This window comes from Lactuca virosa, chromosome 7 (genome assembly GCF_052849685.1).
Source record: "Lactuca virosa cultivar CGN04683 chromosome 7, Lactuca_virosa_CGN04683_v6, whole genome shotgun sequence".
Lineage (NCBI taxonomy): Eukaryota > Viridiplantae > Streptophyta > Magnoliopsida > Asterales > Asteraceae > Lactuca > Lactuca virosa.
The window spans coordinates 13,328,339-13,350,696 of record NC_136432.1 but is presented as its reverse complement, the minus strand read 5'-3'; the positions used below and the strand labels follow the sequence as shown (position 1 = coordinate 13,350,696).

The 22,358-nt window shown below is 35.0% G+C and overlaps 1 protein-coding gene across 4 annotated transcripts; it reads right to left on the bottom strand.

Annotated features, from left to right (window-relative positions):
* Positions 1-17,298: 17,298 nt before the first annotated feature.
* LOC145125143 (AT-hook motif nuclear-localized protein 1-like) lies at positions 17,299-20,288 on the bottom strand. 4 transcript variants are annotated; one of them, XM_079060629.1, is made up of 7 exons: positions 20,135-20,288; positions 20,001-20,052; positions 19,236-19,652; positions 19,022-19,083; positions 18,602-18,739; positions 18,123-18,275; positions 17,299-17,795 (listed from the first exon to the last, which is right to left on the bottom strand). In XM_079060629.1, the coding sequence occupies exons 3-7, from the start codon at positions 19,636-19,638 to the stop codon at positions 17,517-17,519; spliced, it is 1,035 nt and encodes a 344-aa protein (XP_078916755.1). In that variant the 5' UTR covers positions 19,639-19,652; positions 20,001-20,052; positions 20,135-20,288; the 3' UTR covers positions 17,299-17,516. The 4 variants fall into 4 exon arrangements, with proteins under 4 accessions (XP_078916755.1, XP_078916756.1, XP_078916754.1 ...); XM_079060630.1 differs by having other exon boundaries at positions 20,001-20,071; positions 20,206-20,252; XM_079060628.1 differs by having other exon boundaries at positions 20,001-20,281.
* Positions 20,289-22,358: the final 2,070 nt, after the last annotated feature.

Genomic DNA, 22,358 nt, shown 5'->3' with positions numbered 1-22,358 from the left:
AATACGACCTATTGCAGTAGTAACTATATGGAGACGTTTGGTTTCCAAGCTGGCTATGAAAGGTGTTGGTAAAGAAATGGCCAAGTATCTCAATGATTTTCAGTTCGGGGTCGGGGTGTCAGGTGGCGCTGAAGCCGTTTTACATAGCGCCAACAGGGTGTTGAGTGAACGCCACAATGACAGGTCTCTTTCCATGCTTACTGTGGACTTCTCCAATGCCTTTAACCTTGTTGACAGATCCGTATTACTTCATGAGGTCAGATTGAGGTGCCCTTCTATATCCTTGTGGGTAGAATTCCTATATGGTCAAGAAGCAAGGTTATATCTAGGGGACACACATATTTGGTCTTCTACTGGAGTTCAACAAGGAGACCCATTGGGACCACTTCTCTTTGCCCTTGTGTTGCACCCGCTCTTGCATAATATTAGAGACAATTGCAAGCTTCTTCTCCATGCATGGTACCTGGATGATGGCACACTTATTGGAGATTCTGAGGAGGTGGCCAAAGCCTTAAACATCATTAAGGCTATTGGCCCAAAATTAGGCCTTCAGTTGAATATCAAGAAAACCGAGCTCTTTTGGCCCTCATTACATTGTGTTTGAAGTTTATGGAAATGTTTTCTAGTTAAACATCTTGTTGTGTTTATTTATCTTTGATCATGAGCTTGGATGAATGAATGCTTGTTTTTGTTGACTAATTTCTTGGTTAAGTAATGGATCTTCAAATTAGTAAGCAACAAATGGTTTATATGTTTGTTTTCATTTCATTTAGACCATGGAAATGTTTCCTCCATAATGATAATGTAAGCATTTGATTATCTTTTGGACTTGGTAACTCTTATAACTTAAAGCTAATTGATTTTCACAAGATTTTATGCTTCATTGATTTTGTGACTTCAATTAAGGAAATGTGTTAAGAGCTCCTCTAACCATTTTAATTTCTAAGAAGAGTTGAGGCAATTTGTGCTTATGAATTGCTATAGCCAAGTTAAACCAATTCACAAGTGTTATTCCATTAAGTCTAATGATAAGTCAATCATATCATCCATGAGGTGTACCCCAAAATCAACCAATTCTACTTCATTGAATTTAAGTCAATCTTTTACTTGTTTACTTGTCATATTTTCATTCTAGCTAGTTTTAATTTTGTCCAACAATCGAAAAGAATTAAACACCCCCCCCTCCCTTTTACTTTTAATTTTATTTTGCAAGTATTTTACAAAGAGATTTACATAGAGATTTAAATTGAACCAATCTCCGTGGATACGATCCTTTTACCACTATACACTATTTTAGTGTAAAAGATTTAGGGTAATTAATTTTGTTGGTCTCGACAATCACCAGCTATATATATATATATATATATATATATATATATATATATATATATATATATATATATATATATATGAGTGAGGCTTTCATTCTCAAGCCTTAAGAGATGCATCAAAACCGTGAGCCTCTTGGCCCTCTCATCCTCTCTTCTTTTGCTTTGAATACTTGAAGAAATTACTACACTTATGCTCTCTTGAAGTTCATATTGGTTATGAACTTCAAACATAAAAGTGTTGAGTTTTATACAAAAGAACTAGCATTCTACATCAAGTTGAGTCATTGTTGGTGTCTCAAAGGTTCCACATTCTTCATCAACTTCCAAGCCTCCCCTTGAGGATACAAAGCCTACAAAGGTTTTTAAACACTTCTTCCTCTTTGGTGCTTGTTTTTATTTCCAAACGTTGCAAGAAGATCCTTGGTGGGTTTAAAACTTGTTTTATGTTAGTCAAATTATCAAGTCTTCCGTTGCTAAATCTTATGTTTTTGAAACTAATTTTTAAATAAAAACCCAACAACTAGTTTCATTAGCAGTTTAGCCATAAAGAGAGCCGAAAACGCTATAAATTTGATGCGCCTTCTTCCACAATTGTCCGACCCCTAGAGTGAGCTTCTTATGCTTCAGTCTTGTATGGGTATTGCTAAGCTTTTATTTGGGATGAGGACGTGCCAACCCGTTCACATGGAGAAGGCAGCATTTTTCTTTGACAATGGGTTGAGCGTAGCGATTAAGGACATTATGGTTTGTAGTGACCTGTTACATGCATTTTATGCATTCATTTTGTAGTTTTAATCCATAAAAGTACATTGCATTTAGGTTTAAACTCATGCATTTTGCATATTTTCGGGATTTTTCATGATGCAATTCCATTCACACACTTTTGTAATATTTCAGGGACTTTTGGAGGTTGGATCTTGCTTTAGGAGGTTAAAAAGAGTTGAGGGCAAAATTTCGGGGCTATTGGAGCATCGAGGAGGAAGTTATGAAGAAAATGAAGATTTTGGTTTTATAGGAGTTTACACGGCCGTGTAAATGGAAGTCTATAATTTACACGGGCCGTATAAACGCATATACAAGAGCATTCTACTTCGAAGGCCTGGAAGGATTGAGCATTCTACTTTTCTTGTTTACACGGTCGTGTAAATTGCACCCTTTAATTTACACGGGCCGTGTAAAGGTCTCGACATTTTTTAAAGTAGTTTTACTCTCATATAATTCAGACAATCGGTTTTTTTTGGAAGTTAGGTCGGATTTTGGGCAGAGAGAAGGCGATTTTCAGAGCTTTTGGAAGTAGATTAACACTTGGAAACACTTTAATTTCCTTTTTGTAAGTCAATTTGAAGTTTAAACTTGTTTGATTTGTAGTTTAACCTAGACATGTGTGGTTGATTTCATTATCATTTCCGAATCTGAATTCTTAAGTATGTGTTGTTAGGTTGTAACTTGAACTTGATTTGTGTTTAACATCTAGTAATCTTTGATTTAATCTTAATCATGTGTTTGGTTTATTCTCTTTTTCACTTGATCAATGAATTAGGGTTTTTATCAATCTAGTTAATCAAATTGTAAAATTCGTATATGTTTTATGATTTGATGTTAGTAACATGCACTTAATTGATTGTAATTAAATCAAAATGAGTGTAATCAAAGATTAAATGTTCATAATCCCAAGCTTATGAGGAATATTGAATATTGTTGGTAATTGTTGCAAGAACTTAAAGTCATTTAATGATTTGATGAAAGAGCTTATTTGAATTAAATCAATTAAATGAAGTTTTATTTGAAGAACATGTTTTGAATAAAACATTTTTTGTCAACTTGGATATTAGAGTTTATTAGTATCTAAATTACCAACCTAGATAGAACATAATCATATTCATTTTGCATCTTTCAACACAATACATGTATAAGAATCAGAATCGGAAATGTATTTCTTTTACTAAATTCTGTTAACAATCTTGTTTATTTATGAAGTTTAAATCTAGTTCAAACACAATCCCCCATTTTAATATTATTTGTATTATGTGTGAAAATATGGCAAGATAAGAAGTCATGTATTCCTGTGGACCGACCCTGCTTACTCTATACTATCTTTAGTATAAGAAATAGCAGTGACTTGAGCTTTATTAATATTATTTTATCCCATTATTTGTTGGTTTGACAACCAAACAAATTGGCGCCGTTGCCGGGGATACGGTAGTACTAATTGTTTATGCCAAGATCTTTTAGCACAGGTACACCTTTACCAGTTGATTTGGAGATAGAGAAATGTGGAAAACAAAGAAGGAAGCAAGCTAAACTTTTAAAGAAACAACAATCCGGAGCTTCTTCATCAAATCCATCAACCACATCTTCACCAACATCAAAAGGTACCACCCCACCATCTTCACCTACTCCTACCATGGCAGACAATCATGGAGGAAACCAAAATCCTCCAAACCCACCACCTGAACAAACCTTTAGACAGTGGGCCACTTAAGATGTCACCCAACAACCTTTATGCATTAATTACCCTGCAGCAATCAACTTTGAACTCAAGTCTGGACTCATCCATTTGTTACCCTCATTCCGTGGTCTTGAGAATGAAGACCCACATAAATTCCTTAAGTAATTTCATGTTGTATGTGTGGGTATGAAGCCACATGAAGTTACAGAAGATCAAATCAAGTTAAGGGCATTCCCCTTTGCTTTACAAGATTCAGCCAAGGAGTGGTTATATGACTTACCACCGGGGTCAGTCACAACATGGAATGAACTTGCAAGGATATTTCGGGATAAATATTTTCCAGAAATGAGAGCTTCAGCTTTACGCAGAGAGATAATTGGTATCAAGCAACAAAAGAGAGAAGCCTTGCATACTTATTGGGAACGGTTCAAGAAATTGTGTTCAAGATGTCCAAAACATGGGATTACTCAATGCATCAAGTGGTGGATCTATAGCTGATAAGACTCCAACAGAAATCAGAGTTCTTATCAAGAACATGGCAGAAGAGTCCAAGCATAGAGTCCAAGAAGAAGAATGGTACAGTGATGCACCAAGAGGAGTGAAAGAAATTTCTACCCCAAAAATTGAAAGTCAACTTTCTGAGTTGACTAAAGTAGTGATGATGGTTGCAAAGGACAAGGGTGTGTAACCACCAACAGTTAGACCTTGTGGTATTTGTACACAAGTTGGACATCCCACTGATATGTGCCCAATGTTACAAGAAGATGTAGAGCCAGTTCAAGCTATGGGATTTTCAAGTCAACAACAAGGAAACTTCTAGCCAAGAAGCAATCCAAATTGGCATCAACCCAATGCCAATTTTCAGCCAAGGCCACCTTATCCACCAAGACCTCCATTTCAAAATCAAATGCATCATCAACAAAATTATCAACCACATTTCCAGCCAAATCAACCTCATCATCAATCTCAATTCCAACCTCAAAACATGCAGCAAGGAAGCAGTTCAAGCGGGTCAGGAATGTCTTTGGAAGACATTGTCAAGAGTTTAGCCACAAGTACTCAAACATTTCAAAATGAGACCAAGGCAAGCATCAAGACTTTGGAGCAACAAATGACTCAACTCGCCACTTCTGTGAGTAAATTGGAGTCACAAGGCAAACTACCCGCGTAAACCGAGAAGAATCCAAAACATAGTGCATGTGCCATCACTTTGAGGAATGGCAAAGAATATGAAGGTCCTAAAATGATTGAAGAAGAAGAAGAGATGGAGCTAGAGAAAAAAGAAGAGAAGTCAAAAACACCTTCAAAGCAAGTTCCTATTGAAGCAAAAGTCACTCCTCCCCCATTTCCTTCAAGGTTAAGCAAGTCAAAGCGAGAGAAGGAAGACAATGAAATCATGGAGATGTTCAGGAAGGTTGAGGTAAATATTCCTCTTATTGATGCCATCAAACAAGTCCCTAGGTATGCTAAATTCCTTAAGGAATTATGTACATCCAAGAAAAAGTTGAAAGGGAATGAAACTGTTAAAGTAGGAGAAAATATGTCTGCAGTGTTACAGAAAAGACTACCTCAAAAATGTAAGGATCCGGGTGTTTTTACGGTTTCTTTGCAAATTAGGTAATCTTCATGTTCCACGAGCTATGCTAGACCTTGGAGCTTCTATTAATGTTTTTCTATATTCCATTTTTAAAACTTTAAATATTGGCATATTGAAGAAGACCGGGGTAATCATTCAATTGGCTGATAAATCTTTAGTACATCCCAAAGGTGTGCTAGAAGATGTGTTAGTCCAAGTGAATGAATTAGTGTTTCCAGCAGATTTTTATGTCCTTGACATGGATGATGATGACTCACCAAATTTGAGTTCAATTCTCCTAGGAAGACCCTTTTTGAAAACAGCCAGGACAAAAATTGATGTTTATGATGGTACATTGTCCATGGAATTTGATGGGGAGGTGATAAATTTCAATATCTATGATGCTATGAGATATCCAAGTGATATTTCATCTTTGAATTTTGTGGATGTCATTGAACCATTGACAGAGGAGTGTTTTGATTTGTCTAATCTTGATGTGTTAGCTCTCATTTTAGACAGGAATCTTCAAAAGGAAAGAGTGGAAAAACTTGCCAATCAATTTACAATTGATAAAGAGATTATGGAGGTTGTGTCTTGCACGGATGAGAAGAAGAAAATGAGGTTTGATGTTCCAAAGCTGAAAATACCAATGTCTAATAAAAAACTTGTTCCTTCTATTGTGCAGGCACCGGAATTGGAGCTCAAAACCTTACCCGAGCATCTCAAGTATGCATATCTTGGAGACAAAGAGACTTTGCCAGTGATCATCTCCACCAAGTTGTCAACACAAGAAGAAGAAGAGCTTGTCACCACCTTGAAGGAGTACAAGGAAGCTATCGGGTGGACTATAGCCGACATCAAAGGGCTAAATCCTTCACTTTGCATGCACAAAATCCTTATGGAAGAAGACTACAAGCCTTCCCGAGAAGCTCAAAGGCGTTTGAATCCTCCAATGATGGAGGTAGTGAAGAAAGAAATTTTGAAGTTGTTGAATGCGGGGATGATCTACCCTATATCAGATAGCAAGTGGGTAAGTCCGGTCCAAGTTGTGCCCAAGAAGACGGGTATTACCATTACAAAGAATGACCAAGGTGAGTTAGTCCCCACCCGTGTGCAAAACGGGTGGAGAGTTTGCATTGATTATAGAAGACTCAATTCCTCAACCCGGAAAGACCATTTCCCACTTCCCTTCATTGATCAAATGTTGGAAAGGTTAGCGGGAAAAACACATTATTGTTTCTTGGATGGGTATTCCGGTTTCCATCAAATACCCGTTGCACCCGAGGACCAAGAAAAAACTACTTTCACATGTCCCTTTGGAACATTTTCATATAAGGCGAATGCCTTTTGGACTTTGCAATGCTCCAGCCACTTTTCAAAGGTGCATGGTAAGTATTTTTTCGGAATATGTTGAGGAAATCATTGAAGTTTTTATGGACGACTTCACAGTTTATGGTAATTCTTTTCATGAGTGTTTGGGTAATTTGAAAAAGATTTTGCAAAGATGTATTGAGACCAATCTTGTTTTGAATTATGAAAAGTGTCACTTTATGGTTGACAAAGGTCTCATACTAGGTCATATTGTGTCTTCTAAGGGTCTAGAAGTGGACAAAGCAAAAATAGATGTCATAAAATCTTTACCTTATCCCACTTGTGTTCGTGAGGTACGCTCATTTCTTGGTCATGCGGGATTTTATAGAAGGTTTATCAAAGATTTTTCCAAGATATCTCGTCCCATGTGTGAGCTCCTACAAAAAGATGCAGAATTCGAATTTTCCAAAGAGTGCAAGCAAGCTTTTGATCAGTTGAAAGAGTTGTTGATAACAGCACCTATACTTCAATCACCGGATTGGAGTTTGCCTTTTGAAATCATGTGTGATGCCAGCAATCATGCAGTTGGTGCAGTGTTAGGGCAAAGAAAAGATCGTGTTCCTAATGTCATTTACTATGCCTCAAAAACACTTGATAGTGCACAAGCCAACTACTCAACAACTGAAAAAGAATTGCTATCTATTGTCTTTGCTTTAGACAAATTTCGTCAATACCTGCTAGGTTCTAAAGTCATTGTTTATTCTGATCATGCAGCTATTAGGTATCTACTTGCAAAGAAGGATTCGAAGCCTAGACTCATTCGATGGGTATTACTCTTGCAAGAGTTTGACATTGAAATCAAAGACAAGAGCGGAAAGTCAAACCTTGTAGCTGATCATCTTAGCAGGATTGTTTCTCCCGATGACTCAACTCCCATTCATGATGCATTTCCCGATGAGAACCTATTTTCAGCAAAAGTTGCCCCGTGGTATGCCGATATTGTGAACTACATTGTCACAAATCAATTTCCACCAGATTTGACTCGATGGCAAAAAGACAAGATCAAGAAAGAAGCCAAGAGGTATGTTTGGGATGAGCCATATTTGTGAAAATATTGTGCTAACCAAATGATTAGACGATGTGTGGATCATTATGAGGTACCTTCTATCTTAACATTTTGTCACTCTTATGCTTGTGGAGGACATTTTGGTCCTCAAAGGACTGCGAGAAAAGTATTAGAGAGTGGATTTTACTGGCCAAGTATTTTCCGTGACTCTTATGTTTTTTGTGCAAGTTGTGATAAATGTCAAAAGATGGGCTCTTTAAGCTCAAAGAATCAAATGCCCCTCAATCCCATATTAGTTTGTGAAATTTTTGATGTTTGGGGCATTGATTTCATGGGACCTTTTCCATCATCTTCGGGTTTTATTTATATTCTTTTGGCTGTGGACTATGTTTCCAAGTGGGTGGAAGCAAAGGCTACCCGTACTAACGATTCAAAAGTTGTGATAGATTTCTTGAAGGCTAACATTTTTTCCAGATTTGGTGTTCCAAAGGCCTTAATCAGTGATCGTGGTACACATTTTTGCAATCGTATGCTCAGGAGCGTTTTGAAGAAATATGGTGTCACTCATAAAGTTTCCACAGCATACCACCCACAAACAAATGGACAAGCCGAGGTGAGCAATCGACAAATCAAGGGCATTTTGGAGAAAACCGTGAATACAACAAGGAAAGATTGGAGTACACGCCTTGATGATGCTTTGTGGGCATACCGCACTGCATACAAAACTCCAATTGGAATGTCTCCATACCGTATTGTTTTTGGAAAGCCGTGTCGATTACCCGTTGAGTTGGAACATAGGGCCTATTGGGCGATCAAGCAGTTCAACATGGATTTAAGTGAATCGGGAAAGAAGAGGAAGCTGGACATACAAGAACTTGAGGAAATTCGCAATGAAGCATATGAGAATGAGGTTCTTTATAAGGAAAAGACCAAAGCATTCCATGACAAGATGATTACACGCAAGGTATTTCACAAAGGTCAAAGGTACTACTTTACCATTCGCGTTTTAAATTGATTCCTGGTAAATTAAGGTCCCGTTGGGTGGGACCATCTGTTGTCACTAATGTTTTTGAGCATGGTGCAATAGAAATCACAAGTGAGAAAACCGAGAAGATTTTTAAGGTAATGGTCACCGTTTGAAGCCTTATTATGAAGGATTTCAAGTTAAGAATGAAGAGGTGGAGGAAGTAGTGGATCCAAAGTATCAAGATTGACAAATAGTTGGGGTCCAAGTCGAGCCAACGACATTAAAAAGGGGCGGCTAACCGGGAGGCAACCCGGGGGTATTTTTGTCATTTCTTATATTTTCATTGTATTTTCTTTGTTTTCAAACTTCCAAGTTGTTTTTCATGCTAAAAGAGGGTAAAAAAATCATTTTCCGGGCAATAGTGGAGTAGCGGATTGCAATTTCAAAAAGTGAAAAAATCAAAAAAAAATTGGCATTTACAGACATTTACACGGTCGTGTAAACTTATGCTTATGGTTTACACGGGCCGTGTAAACGACCAGCTACCGCAGTCAAAATTCAGCATTTACACGGCCGTGTAAATTTTGCCCTTCTGTTTACACGGGCCGTGTAAACGTAAAAACAGAGCTGGACGTTTTTTAAGGCTAAAATCGATTTCTTTTGTTCATTCTTTTCACAATACCTGCGTTTTTTCTCCTCCCTTCTGCCCTCTTCGAAAAAACCCTTAAAAACACTCAATCTTCCTCAATTTTGCTCCAAAAATCAAGCTCCAAGGTATGAAATTCTTCTCTTTTCTTCGTCTTCTTTGTCTTGCATCTCAAATTCACCCTCTCATGGCCGATTTTGGGGGGTTTGAGCAAACCCTAGAATTTTTGGGTATTCAAATCTCGACCTAATGCTTGAAATTTCTTGTAGGATAAGCTTGGGGAAGCATTGGACATCACCCTACCACCATTTTCAAGCACAAATTGGTATAATTGTTCCAAACTCTTAACTTGTGCATATAGTTATCTTTTGGGGTGATTTTGGGTGATTTTGGTGATATTGCTAGTTTTTGTGCATACTCTTGAGTTTAAATTGTCCTACATTGTGTGCAAAACTTTGTTGAATCCAATTTGACAATGGCCTCCCGTGGAAAAAGGGCTAGAATTGGGACCTCCCATATGGGTGGTCAAGAGTCCAATGATGAACAAGACCAACAATTCATGGAAAACCCCTATGCATTTGGTCTTATTTTTGAGTTAAATCAACAAGAGATGTTGTATGCAACCCTTATTCAAAGGGTAAAAGGGGCACAAAAATTTGTGGACATCCAAGCCCTCAAAGACCTTCATATCTATAAAGGTGTCCACAATCTCTTCAAGAACATTGGTTGGGAAGGGCTATTGAATCTACATGCAGTCAGTTATCAAACACCTATGTTGGAATTCTTGTCATCCATCACTTTCGATTACCAAACACACATCCTCACTTTCCGTTTGCTCAATCAATCACATATAATTCATGTTGATACTCTCTGTGATATTATTGGTGCCCCAAAAGCAAAAAGAGATGTATATACAGCAAAGGGAAGAAGAAATGTTGTATTTGAGCGCGATTGTGGAACGTTTTGGAGAACTATCTCTTGTGAAGATGAGTTTCAGTCAGGCACAGCAAAAGCTTCTAGCATTATTCATCCGGTTCTAAAGCTCACACACCGGATTATTGCTTCTCTCTTATTTCCTCAAGAAGAGATTAGCAAAGCAAACAAAAAAGAATTAGAAGTTTTGTGGTGCATGATTAACAAGCCCGAGGAAGTCCCTCATTTTGGGTGTTGGGTAGTTCAGAAAATGCTCAGAAATGCCATGAGCAATGGTAGCCAGCTACATTGTGGAGGCATGGTATCTATTATAGCTGAACATCTTGACCTCCATCTACCCAACAATCCAACCAATATAATTCCGGGCCGTACACGTTTATCACTTGAGATTTTGGAAATCATGCATCTCTTTCACCGCCATCCCAATGGGGATGTTCATTGGACAGTCGATGGTAAAGAGTATTTACGCGTCGATAACCGAAATAAGAAGATATTAGTCTTGGCCAATGACATCCCTTCTACCAATTGGCACCTCCAATCCAACTTGGGTGTTACTGCTGCTCGTAGACCTTCAACCACCACTTCTACTCATCCTGTTCAAACTGCAACTGCAGGTGCTTCCAGCTCGTCTCGCCCCATTCCTTTTCCCGAACACAACCTTTACATGGGCGAGTTTGCACGCTTAGATAATCATTACACGAGCCTCCAGCAGGAAGTAGGAGAAGTTTATACGGGAGTTGCTGAAATCACTTCTGAATTTCATGACTACCGAAACCTTCAAGAAGAGCGTTGGGCCCAGCAAGAGTTGCGATGGGCCGAGCAGAATCAGCGATGGGTTGCTCAAGACCAGCATAACCGCAATGTTCATCGGTTGATGAGCGATATCCACCGAGTACTTTTGCTTCCCACCCAGCAGCAACAGCCTCCATCATCATCCCAACCCCAGTGGCATCCATTTTATCCTTCTGATTATCCTTCACAGTTCCCACCATATCCTCCACCGCCCGGTCCTCAATAGGCCGGCTATGCCTCTCTCCAAGCATCGAGGACGATGCTTATTTTAAGCTTGGGGAGGGGCATCCATCCATGCATAAATCTCGTTGCATGTAGGTTGCATGTAATTTTGTACATATTGCATTAATTTCCATTTTCCTTTTCATTTTTCTGCATGGAAAATTTTTCAAAAGCCAAAAAGATTTTCTTTCTATTCTAATTTTTTTTTTATTTTCTTTGCATTTTGTTTGCATCTAAATTTTTGCATTGCATAAAAAAAAATTGATCCAATCCCAAGCAACCGAATCTTTTCAAAACAGTTGAGCTGGTAAGTGAGTCATGTGCCTTGAGATTAGCTTGCTCTTTTTTATTGAAAAATCTTAAAGCAAGTTAATCGCACACGAACACACCTCCCGAAGCTACTCGTGCAAAACAGAAAGTGAGAAGATTGTCAACATTTGAGCATAACAGCAGGTATGAGTTAATTCTTTGGGACATATGACTTAAAATGCCAAATTCAAAAAAAAATTCATAAAAAGAATATAAAATCTCAATGTCCCGAGCCTTCCAGCGCTCTAAAAGTCTTTTCTACTAATTCCCTTTTATATACCCTGCTTGGGGACATAGTTTTCAACTATACTTACGGGTCTTTGCATGTTAACTTTTAGTCCCCTGAAAAATGTCTTAGAAGTCCTCACGGTAATAGACCGTGAGATGTCCCACAATAGAAAAGTCAATGACGAAAATATAAAGAAATTGACCAAATAAATAAATAAATTAATAAGAGTGTTATGTGTTAACTTAGTTATTTGTATTTGTGTTACTTCAAAAAAAAAAACTATTATTAAGTTAATCTGTGACCTTTGGGATTCGAACAAGTAAACTCTGAGGGGTGTTTTACACCTAATCGCCTAAAGCTAAATTGTTTGGGACTGATTGAGTTGAAAATTCGTTACATGGGTTCCATAGAAAGTCATGAACTTAATAATAGCAAATAAAGCTAATCTGTGGCCTTTGAGGTTCGGGCAAGTAAACCCGAGGGATCTCTTTAAATCTAGCACACTAAGGTCATTTGATTTAGATGTGTTGGTTGGAAGCCCGTTACACGGATTTCAAAGAAAGTCATGAGCTTTATTTGTAAAAAATATAATTAAGAAGGTTGTATATAATTGTGTTTATAGTTTAATTGAATATTGTGTTTAGGAAAAATACTTGGCTGTCAAAAGATTCCCTTGGACTTGGATTTGAACTTATGACATTGGACTGAATGTTAATTACTTTGACTGGTGTAAGTGGTTTGAAGTTTGTAACCAATCTGGATAAATATTAGGGAATTTTTAGAAAAGATTTTTCAGAAAAAGATTGTTGTTGACCAACAAATAGCTGGAATCGGGCATTGTTATATTTTATGAAACAAAGATGGTTGAGCATGTTTTGTCACATATAATTTCACGAGAGTAAGACCATAATTTGTTCCAAGAATTGACTTGATGATATTGAAAGAGAATAAGTGTTGTGATCTTTGATTCTGTTGAGTTGTATTAGGGAGTGGCCAAAGTCTTATTTCTATTATCATATAATATTTTGAGACTAAAGCCAAGTTGACTCAAGGCATGACAGGTACATTCTCAACTATGGTACAAAACAGGGTAATTGGGTTGGATCTTTTCATGTTTGTTTTGATTTCATGCATTAAGTTTCAAATAGTTTTAACTTTAATTTTCTTTTCTTTTATTCTATTCTATTTTCTCTAGTTTAAATTTTTCTTGTTCTTTCTTGAGGACAAGAAAGGTTCAAGCTTGGGGAGATTTGTAACATGCATTTCATGCATTCATTTTGTAGTTTTAATCCATAAAAGTACATTGCATTTAGATTTAAACTCATGCATTTTGCATATTTTCGGGATTTTTCATGATGCAATTCCATTCACACACTTTTGTAATATTTCAGGGACTTTTGGAGGTTGGATCTTGCTTTAGGAGGTTAAAAAGAGTTGAGGGCAAAATTTCGGGGCTATTGGAGCATCGAGGAGGAAGTTATGAAGAAAATGAAGATTTTGGTTTTATAGGAGTTTACACGGCCGTGTAAATGGAAGTCTATAATTTACACGGGCCGTATAAACGCATATACAAGAGCATTCTACTTCGAAGGCCTGGAAGGATTGAGCATTCTACTTTTCTTGTTTACACGGTCGTGTAAATTGCACCCTTTAATTTACACGGGCCGTGTAAAGGTCTCGACAGTTTTTAAAGTAGTTTTACTCTCATATAATTCAGACAATCGGTTTTTTTTGGAAGTTAGGTCGGATTTTGGGCAGAGAGAAGGCGATTTTCAGAGCTTTTGGAAGTAGATTAACACTTGGAAACACTTTAATTTCCTTTTTGTAAGTCAATTTGAAGTTTAAACTTGTTTGATTTGTAGTTTAACCTAGACATGTGTGGTTGATTTCATTATCATTTCCGGATCTGAATTCTTAAGTATGTGTTGTTAGGTTGTAACTTGAACTTGATTTGTGTTTAACATCTAGTAATCTTTGATTTAATCTTAATCATGTGTTTGGTTTATTCTCTTTTTCACTTGATCAATGAATTAGGGTTTTTATCAATCTAGTTAATCAAATTGTAAAATTCGTATATGTTTTATGATTTGATGTTAGTAACATGCACTTAATTGATTGTAATTAAATCAAAATGAGTGTAATCAAAGATTAAATGTTCATAATCCCAAGCTTATGAGGAATATTGAATATTGTTGGTAATTGTTGCAAGAACTTAAAGTCATTTAATGATTTGATGAAAGAGCTTATTTGAATTAAATCAATTAAATGAAGTTTTATTTGAAGAACATGTTTTGAATAAAACATTTTTTGTCAACTTGGATATTAGAGTTTATTAGTATCTAAATTACCAACCTAGATAGAACATAATCATATTCATTTTGCATCTTTCAACACAATACATGTATAAGAATCAGAATCGGAAATGTATTTCTTTTACTAAATTCTGTTAACAATCTTGTTTATTTATGAAGTTTAAATCTAGTTCAAACACAATCCCCCATTTTAATATTATTTGTATTATGTGTGAAAATATGGCAAGATAAGAAGTCATGTATTCCTGTGGACCGACCCTGCTTACTCTATACTATCTTTAGTATAAGAAATAGCAGTGACTTGAGCTTTATTAATATTATTTTATCCCATTATTTGTTGGTTTGACAGCCAAACATAACCCTTTCTTTGACGACATACAGTGACAAATTGCTTCCTTACCCATTAGGTTTGGTGGTTTTGGTTTATACTCGGCAGTAAAGGCTACCTCATATGCTTTTGTTGCCTCAAGGGGCAAGTCTTGGGTATTGCAAAACCACATCTTATGGGATAGCGACATATATGGTATGGATTTTGATTATGATTGTGCCTTGGCTTCTCTTCGTAACAATCTTCCGGATATCAACCTTAGTAGTTTTACAACTAAAGACACCCCCCCCCCCCGCCGCCGTAAATCTCATAATACACTGGCGAGTGCCCCTTTTCGGAAAATTGTCCATGATATGGAAGTGCATCTCGACATGACGGTTCGACAGAAAGCGGTTTTCCAGTACTTATGTGCACCACATGCTCAAGATTTTCTTCTAGCTATCCCTATAGATGAGATTGGCCAACATATGTCTCCTGTGGAGTATCATACTATCCTCAAATATCGACTCATTATTCCAATACACCCAGCTGACGAGATATGTCTGGTGTGTCGCAAGACATGTTTGGACTCTTTTGGAGAGCATTCAGTTCACTGTAAAGAAGTCACGGGGTTCAAATACTGCCATGATATGCTTAGGGATGTTTTGTTTGACATATTTAAGCATGTCAGGGTTTCCGCCAAGAAAGAGGCATCTGTGAATTTCTTGACTGACCCGACAGAAGGAAGGTCAACCTTTAGACCGACTGACTTTTTGATTTTTGGATAGGTTGGAGGGAAACACACATGTGTGGACCTTACAGGGGTATCCCCTCTCATGGGCTTTAGGGTTGGGGGGTTTCACGGCGGGGCAGGCTCTTTTAAAAGCTGCTACAGGCAAAGTCACCAAACATGAGAAATCATGCATGGAAAATCAACATGTGTTCATACCATTTGCATTTGATATGTTTGGTTTCCTCGCGTTGGATGCGGTGGAGCTTCTTAATAGAGTATAACATATCATACATAACAATATTATATCGCCTAGATCTATGGATATAGTCTTCAAAAGAATTAGTTTTACCATACAAAAAAGCTTAACGGCGCAACTTGTTGCCCGTTTGTCATCTCACTCGTTGTACGCTGATAATTAAATTAATGAAAATTCAATATCCAAAAAAATTTAGATTGCTAAGTTTTTATATATATATATATATATATATATATATATATATATATATATATATATATATATATATATATATATATATCACCAAAACAAGGCAGTTTGCCAAAGTAAAATGTTATTTATTATCAACCTACATGAAAGTTCTTCTCTTCTCACAAGGTTGAAATTTTATATTTTTTGGACTTTGTGGAGTGCTTGTTTAAAAAGATGAAATATGTTGCGAGGATACTATGATTTTATGGTGATGCTAGAATAGAAAACCACTTGGTTCACTAACCAGGTTCAACAAAGTTGATGCAAGAGTAAATCGAGTTCAACCAAAAAATTAATCGGTTCAATATATATAAAAAACGATGGTGAGAGAACCAAGACAAAACCGATTATTCCTTATTATTATTATTTTTTTTATAAAACCAACTTAAACTTGGAGTAAATCCGGAACCATGACTCAACAAGTTTATGGTACATGTAAGTGTGAAAAAGGAAACATCTATTTATGATGGAAAACCTCCCACCACTATTTTATTGGAGTTGTGAGACTTTTTTATGCAACCAAGTATGATATGCATTCTATAATTCTTTTGTTTATAATTCTAATTTTTTTTCCTTTATCTTTTTTGTCAAACATTATAAGATATGTCATTAATATTATTTATGGCATTTTTATAGCATGTCCAAATATTTCTTTGTATATAATTTATAATAAAACTTAAAAATTTAGGTGGGTCAAAGGACCCGTCTTGGCATACAGCCACAAGAATGTTTTGAGATGATGAGTTGGCACATAGCCATTATAAGAGAGGCGATGCTTTGTCTTAGAGATTTCATTTAAAACGACTTGAAAGAGTTTGGAATGTAATCATCAGACAAGTCATTACAAGTGATGCATGTTTCTTCTTATACTTTCTGTCTAGGTAATGTTATATCCTTTTAAATCATTTTTTGGATACTTGATGAAATTTATAATCCACTTGATTTAAATCATCTTTTAAATCATCTTTTCGCTGATATTTTGGTCTTTGGATGAATAGGAGGGAAGCATGCGTGCGTGGATCTTACTGGGGTCTCTCCTCTCGTTGGTTTGGGGAGCGGGGGTTTCACAGCAGGGCATGCCGCTTTGAAAGCCGTTGCGTGCAAAGTGGTAAAGCACGATAATGCATGTATAGAAAATCAACATGTGTTTGTACCTTTTGCATTCGATACATTTGGTTTTCTCGCACCAGATGCGGTGGAACTCCTCAACAGAGTCCAACGGGTCATGCATTCTAATGTCATATCTCCTAGATCCACAAATGTTGTTTTCAAAAGAATTGGTTTTGCTATCCAGAAAGGACTAGCGGCGCAGCTTGTTGCTTGTTTGCCTTCAATCGATATGTATTGAACTATATTATATTTATAATATGAAATGTATTAGGTAGTTCAATTAAAAAAAAATGACAAAATCGAACCATTTAGGTAATAATAAAACTGAGAGCATATATATCAGTATATGCTTTATTTTTTTATGCAATGTCTTATATAATAACTTTGTATTACATCCAAAAAAAACCTTTAGAGTACAATGGTTTGTTTTTTTGTTTCTGTATGACTATATGCATTCAAATACTTCAGTAAAGTTGAATTGAATAAAAAAAAATTGAAAATTAAAAAAAAAAGTCACGTGTTGGCATGGGGGTGTGTGCATGTGCCACGTGTGAGAAGACCCTTTGACTATTAACAAACTTGGAAACAAACAAACAAACAACATTACAAGTTACAACATATTTCCTATGATCTCATAAGAATAAGATAAAGATTCCTAGTTAAGTCTTAAATTTCCTAAAATTCGCAACTAATTAATTCAGTTGATAAGATAAATGAAGATAATTAACACATTAATTTAATCTTCACTCAACGACACATTCATGTCTGTAGCAGCTCTTCTCCAGTCATGCACACTTGCCCCTGTTGTGTGGTTCTCAAATTGGAAATTACGTGTAGGGGTAGGGGTAGAATTGGTATTTCCTCCCGCCTCATGTGCATGTTCAATTTCATTCGACTTTTTCTCTTGTTCTATGTTGATAGCATGAGGTTCGGTAGGGGCAACAATGGTCTTTTGTTTTTTTGGTTTTGGGTCAATTGGACTGCCTATGTTTGGTAGAAAACTCGCCACCACCACCTGATTTTTTTTAAATAATTAAAATAAAATAAAATAAAGGGTTGAATGCAAGAAACAGCAACGTGCTTTCATTTGTACTTTGAAGAATCTATCAAGTTACTTATAGCAGTGTCATCCAAATACAAAGAATTTTTTCAAGCTATAATTGGGTAGATTTCTTTAGAAACGTTTTCCAGCACATCAATGTGTATCATTTCTTTAATTGTATGTGTGATACTCTATAAATGCTTGTGTTATACATACTTATTTAAATGTAAAAAATTTAATTTAATAAAACATTTTTTTTAAAAACTATAATACATAAGTATATGATATAATTGCATATACCTGAACAGGACCAGCGGCTGTGAGAAGTCCTCCAAGTTGACCCCCAACCACACGGCCATCAGGGCTACATAAAGCTATGCTTATTTTACTTTCTTGCCCTTCAATCTCCCCACTTGTGAAAGATCCGGATAATGAAAGTATTTCAAATCTTCCCTAATTGCAACAAATAGCAACACACTTTCATTTATTTGTTTATTATAATTTATAGCATCATACTTTCATTATTCCCATTACAACATTCTACTTTCGCTTTTTTCCTTATTAACACATTGTACTTTCATCCTTTTCTTATTAAGGCATCATACTTTACTAAAATCTACAAAATTATAGCATTGTACATTCAAATTTTTTCTAGTTAAGGTGAAAATTTTACCAATGGATGACATTGCTATAATTGGGTCAGGTTTTATAAAGTATAATATAATAAACAAATAAATGAAAGTAGGTTACAATTTCTTAGTATAAATTAAGTTTCACACCTCATATGTTACGGTGCCTCCAGATGAAGATGAACCGGCATGGCGCAGAGTCACATGTGAAATGACACCAACCGCCGATAAAATGCATATTGACCGGGGCCCGTCTTTTGTGAACGAAATTATTTTAGAGGTAACATCCTGAAAACCCCAATCATAATTATTCATCATTTCTAATAATATATTTTAAACATAATTATCAAAATGTACTTAAATTAATCACTAGAACGTTTCATATCATCATTAGCTACTCACTCTAGCTTCATCAAATACCAAAAAAAAAAAAAACATTTGTTTATTTCACTACAAAGATATTTTCTTTTATCAATAACATATATATCCACAAAAATACAACGAAATTTGGAATAATTCCTATTATAATCATGTATAATATGATTTTTTTTTTTTATTCATTAAACATACCTCGCCCGGATTAACAGTGACCATGTGAGGAGTAAAACTCCCACCAGATGAAATCCTGTCGCCTAAAATTGCAAAAGAAAAATGACCATAGGTTATAAATGTATCAAATTGAAATTTTGGTAATTAATTAACATTAAGTTGGTTTTAATGAGCTATTTTAAATTTTTGGTTTTAATCACATATTTTAATCTTAAAGTAGATTAAAAAAAAATACCTAAATCCATACTCCCGTAACTATTCTTTAACTTGCCCTCGGAAGAATTCATTTTCACTTTCTTCTTCTTCTCCACCACAAAGCTGCCTCCGCCACTTCCTTCCCCTTCACCAAATTTTACATCAGAATACCCACCACCGGAACCAGGCGGAGCAGAGGCGGAGATGGGAAGTGGTGACAATGTGCCGCCGCCACCAGCCAGCACCCCATCTGGACCGTATTTCCTTGGCCTACCCCTCTTTTTCTTCACCAATGAACTCGGGATTCCACCACTCACCGGTGAAAAACCAGGTGGTGTAATCAGCAGATTGGAATTATCGTTTCTTGGAGCCAATTGATAGCTTGATGGAGCCTCGGGTGCTATTGTTTCTACTGCTGGAATCACATTTTCCCTTGAATCCATGTGATACGTGAATGCTACATTAAAAATGTAAAAAGAAAATTATAAAAAAAATAATAATAACCCAAGTAGTTTGGATGAATCATCTACAGTACTTCACAAATTGAAGAAAGTAAATTCCAATAGAAGAGAAAAAAATCGTTAAACCAAGTACATGTGTCTTTTTTTTTTTTTTTTTTTTTTAGATAATAGGATTCAAGATTTTAGCAGTCAAAACTTGATAAATCCAGATTAATTTCAAAAATCATAATCAAAAAAAGAAAAACGAAATTTAACTAAAATTAGCAAACGGATCATTCTACATTACCTTTTCAATCTAAATACATACAGTGTTAAGATAGCAATGAAATCATAATTAAAATTACCTCAGGAAATTCTAGTATTTGGCAGAAGCTCTTCAAATATATCCAAGGAAAGCTATAAAATAATTAAAAACCTGTAAAAATGAAATCAAGCATCAAATTTTAAAAACTAAACCCTAATTAGAAGAGAATATTACTGTAATCCGGTGAAATTTATGGGATTTTGAGGAGCAGTTTTGAACTTCTTATAACAAAAAAATACACATACACACACTGAAACCCAGAAACTGCGTGAAAATTTTCACAGACGCATCGATTCTGTGTGTGTAAATGTAATAAAAAAATAGATAAATTGGTATTGATTATTGGGTTGAAAAAGGTAATAATTCAAAATTCTCATAAATGAATTTGTTTTTTTTATAAAATCCAATAAAGTAAATTTTAATTAAATAAAAAATATCGTGTCAGGAGTGTAAATAAATTATCATTCACTTTATCTAACCTAATAAATGAAAATCAATTTTGCCAAATATCATGATTTTGTCACATGTTACTTTTTAAAAGTTTTTGAATTATTTTTTTTCCACTTATCAATTTCTTGTAATTTTCATTTTCTTAATTTTAAAATCCATATTTTAATGAGATTTATATATATGTAAAGTAAATCATTCTATTAAATTTCATACTAAATGATATACAATCTTTTAAATATCTTACATTATATATTAAATTACTTACTTTATTTATTATATTCTTTGTATTTATATAAACTTGTTATTTTAAAAAATATGTAATGCTTATAATTTTATATTAAATTTTTTTTTCTAAACCCGTGTAATACACGGGTTTCACACCTAGTTACATTATTATACCATTTCCATCTCATAATAATATTTTATCTGTTTTAAACAATAACGATCAATGTGGAATAAATTCATTAAATGTTGAAAATAAAGTGATAAAAACAAATAAAAAACTTACGAAATGAAGTAAAATTGACTTAAAATAATACTTACTTTCTTTTTTATTCTACTACTTTAATGTTATCATAACTTATTACAAATTTAACTGATTATCTCCGTCTATATAAAAATGTCTATAAAGTCTTTCATTTAATTTACTATTTTCTAAATACACATATTTTTATAATATATATATTTTTTATAAAAAAAAATATAAGTAGACATAAATATTCAACTAATTAACAATATTAAAATGCATCGTTCGGAAAAATATTGCAATAATGAGATTATATGTAAAAAATTATATCTTTGAGAGCGAGTTTTGTTTCCTTTTAAGCACAAATAACATCCTTTTAATAAAATATTGAATGTTCCACACAAACAAAACTAAAAATACAAAACTATCGGGTCATTTTTTATAATATAAAATATGAAAAGTATATTTAGTATATAGCTAAAAAAAAGTGCATAGAAAAAATATTATATAATCATTATAAATTTAATATTTCATATATTAATTATTACAGAGTATTTTATAAAATCAATTAATTAGAAAAGCAATAAAAAATATTTTAAATTTAAATATATTTAATAATTGATAAGAGGTTAGATATACAAAACATAAAGGGAAATCGACTTTGTTTAGGTAATTAACTTTTCGGTTTTTTCACACCTGGATAACTATTTTTTTTTTATATATCTAGGTAACAAACTTTTTAAAAGTATTTACATATGTCATTATGACCGGTTGTAGCAGGTTTCATCCGGTTATAATGATCATATGTGAACACTTCCAAAAGTTCGTTACCTAGATGTGTAAAAATAATAATAATAATAATAATTACCCAGATGTGAAAAAACAGAAAAATTAATTACCCCGGTAAGTCAATTTATTTTCTTTTTGAGTAAATTACACGATTCGTCTCTTGTCCAAGTGCCAAAAAAGCACGTTTGGTCCCTATTTTCAAAATTAACTCGGACCGTCCCTATAATGTTTTTTTCTCACTCGGACCGTCCTTGACGACGGTAAAATGACTATTTTACCATTTATATTTCTTTTTTGATATCATTTTTGATTTGTTGGTTATTAACAATTTAAAAGAAAATAAAAAACAAACAATGGACCCACCACCACAAACACTTATCATCTACTCTAATCCTCCCTATACATTTCAATCATCATCAGTTCATCTTCTTCATTTCATCTTTACTTGAGAGATGGTCACCAGAGACACCGTCGTCACCACTATCGTCGGCGTCACCACCGCCATCGATGGTTTACAGATCTGCACTCCAAATGTAACTCTCTATCTTCTCCATTTTCAGATCTACATTCTACGGTTTGTTTATTGGTGGTGGTGCCGAAAAAACGTGTCTACTCCGGTGTTCATTGGTTGGTGGTGGTGGTGGTGCCGGAAACGTATATTTTCAGATCTACCCACTAAAGACACTTCATTTG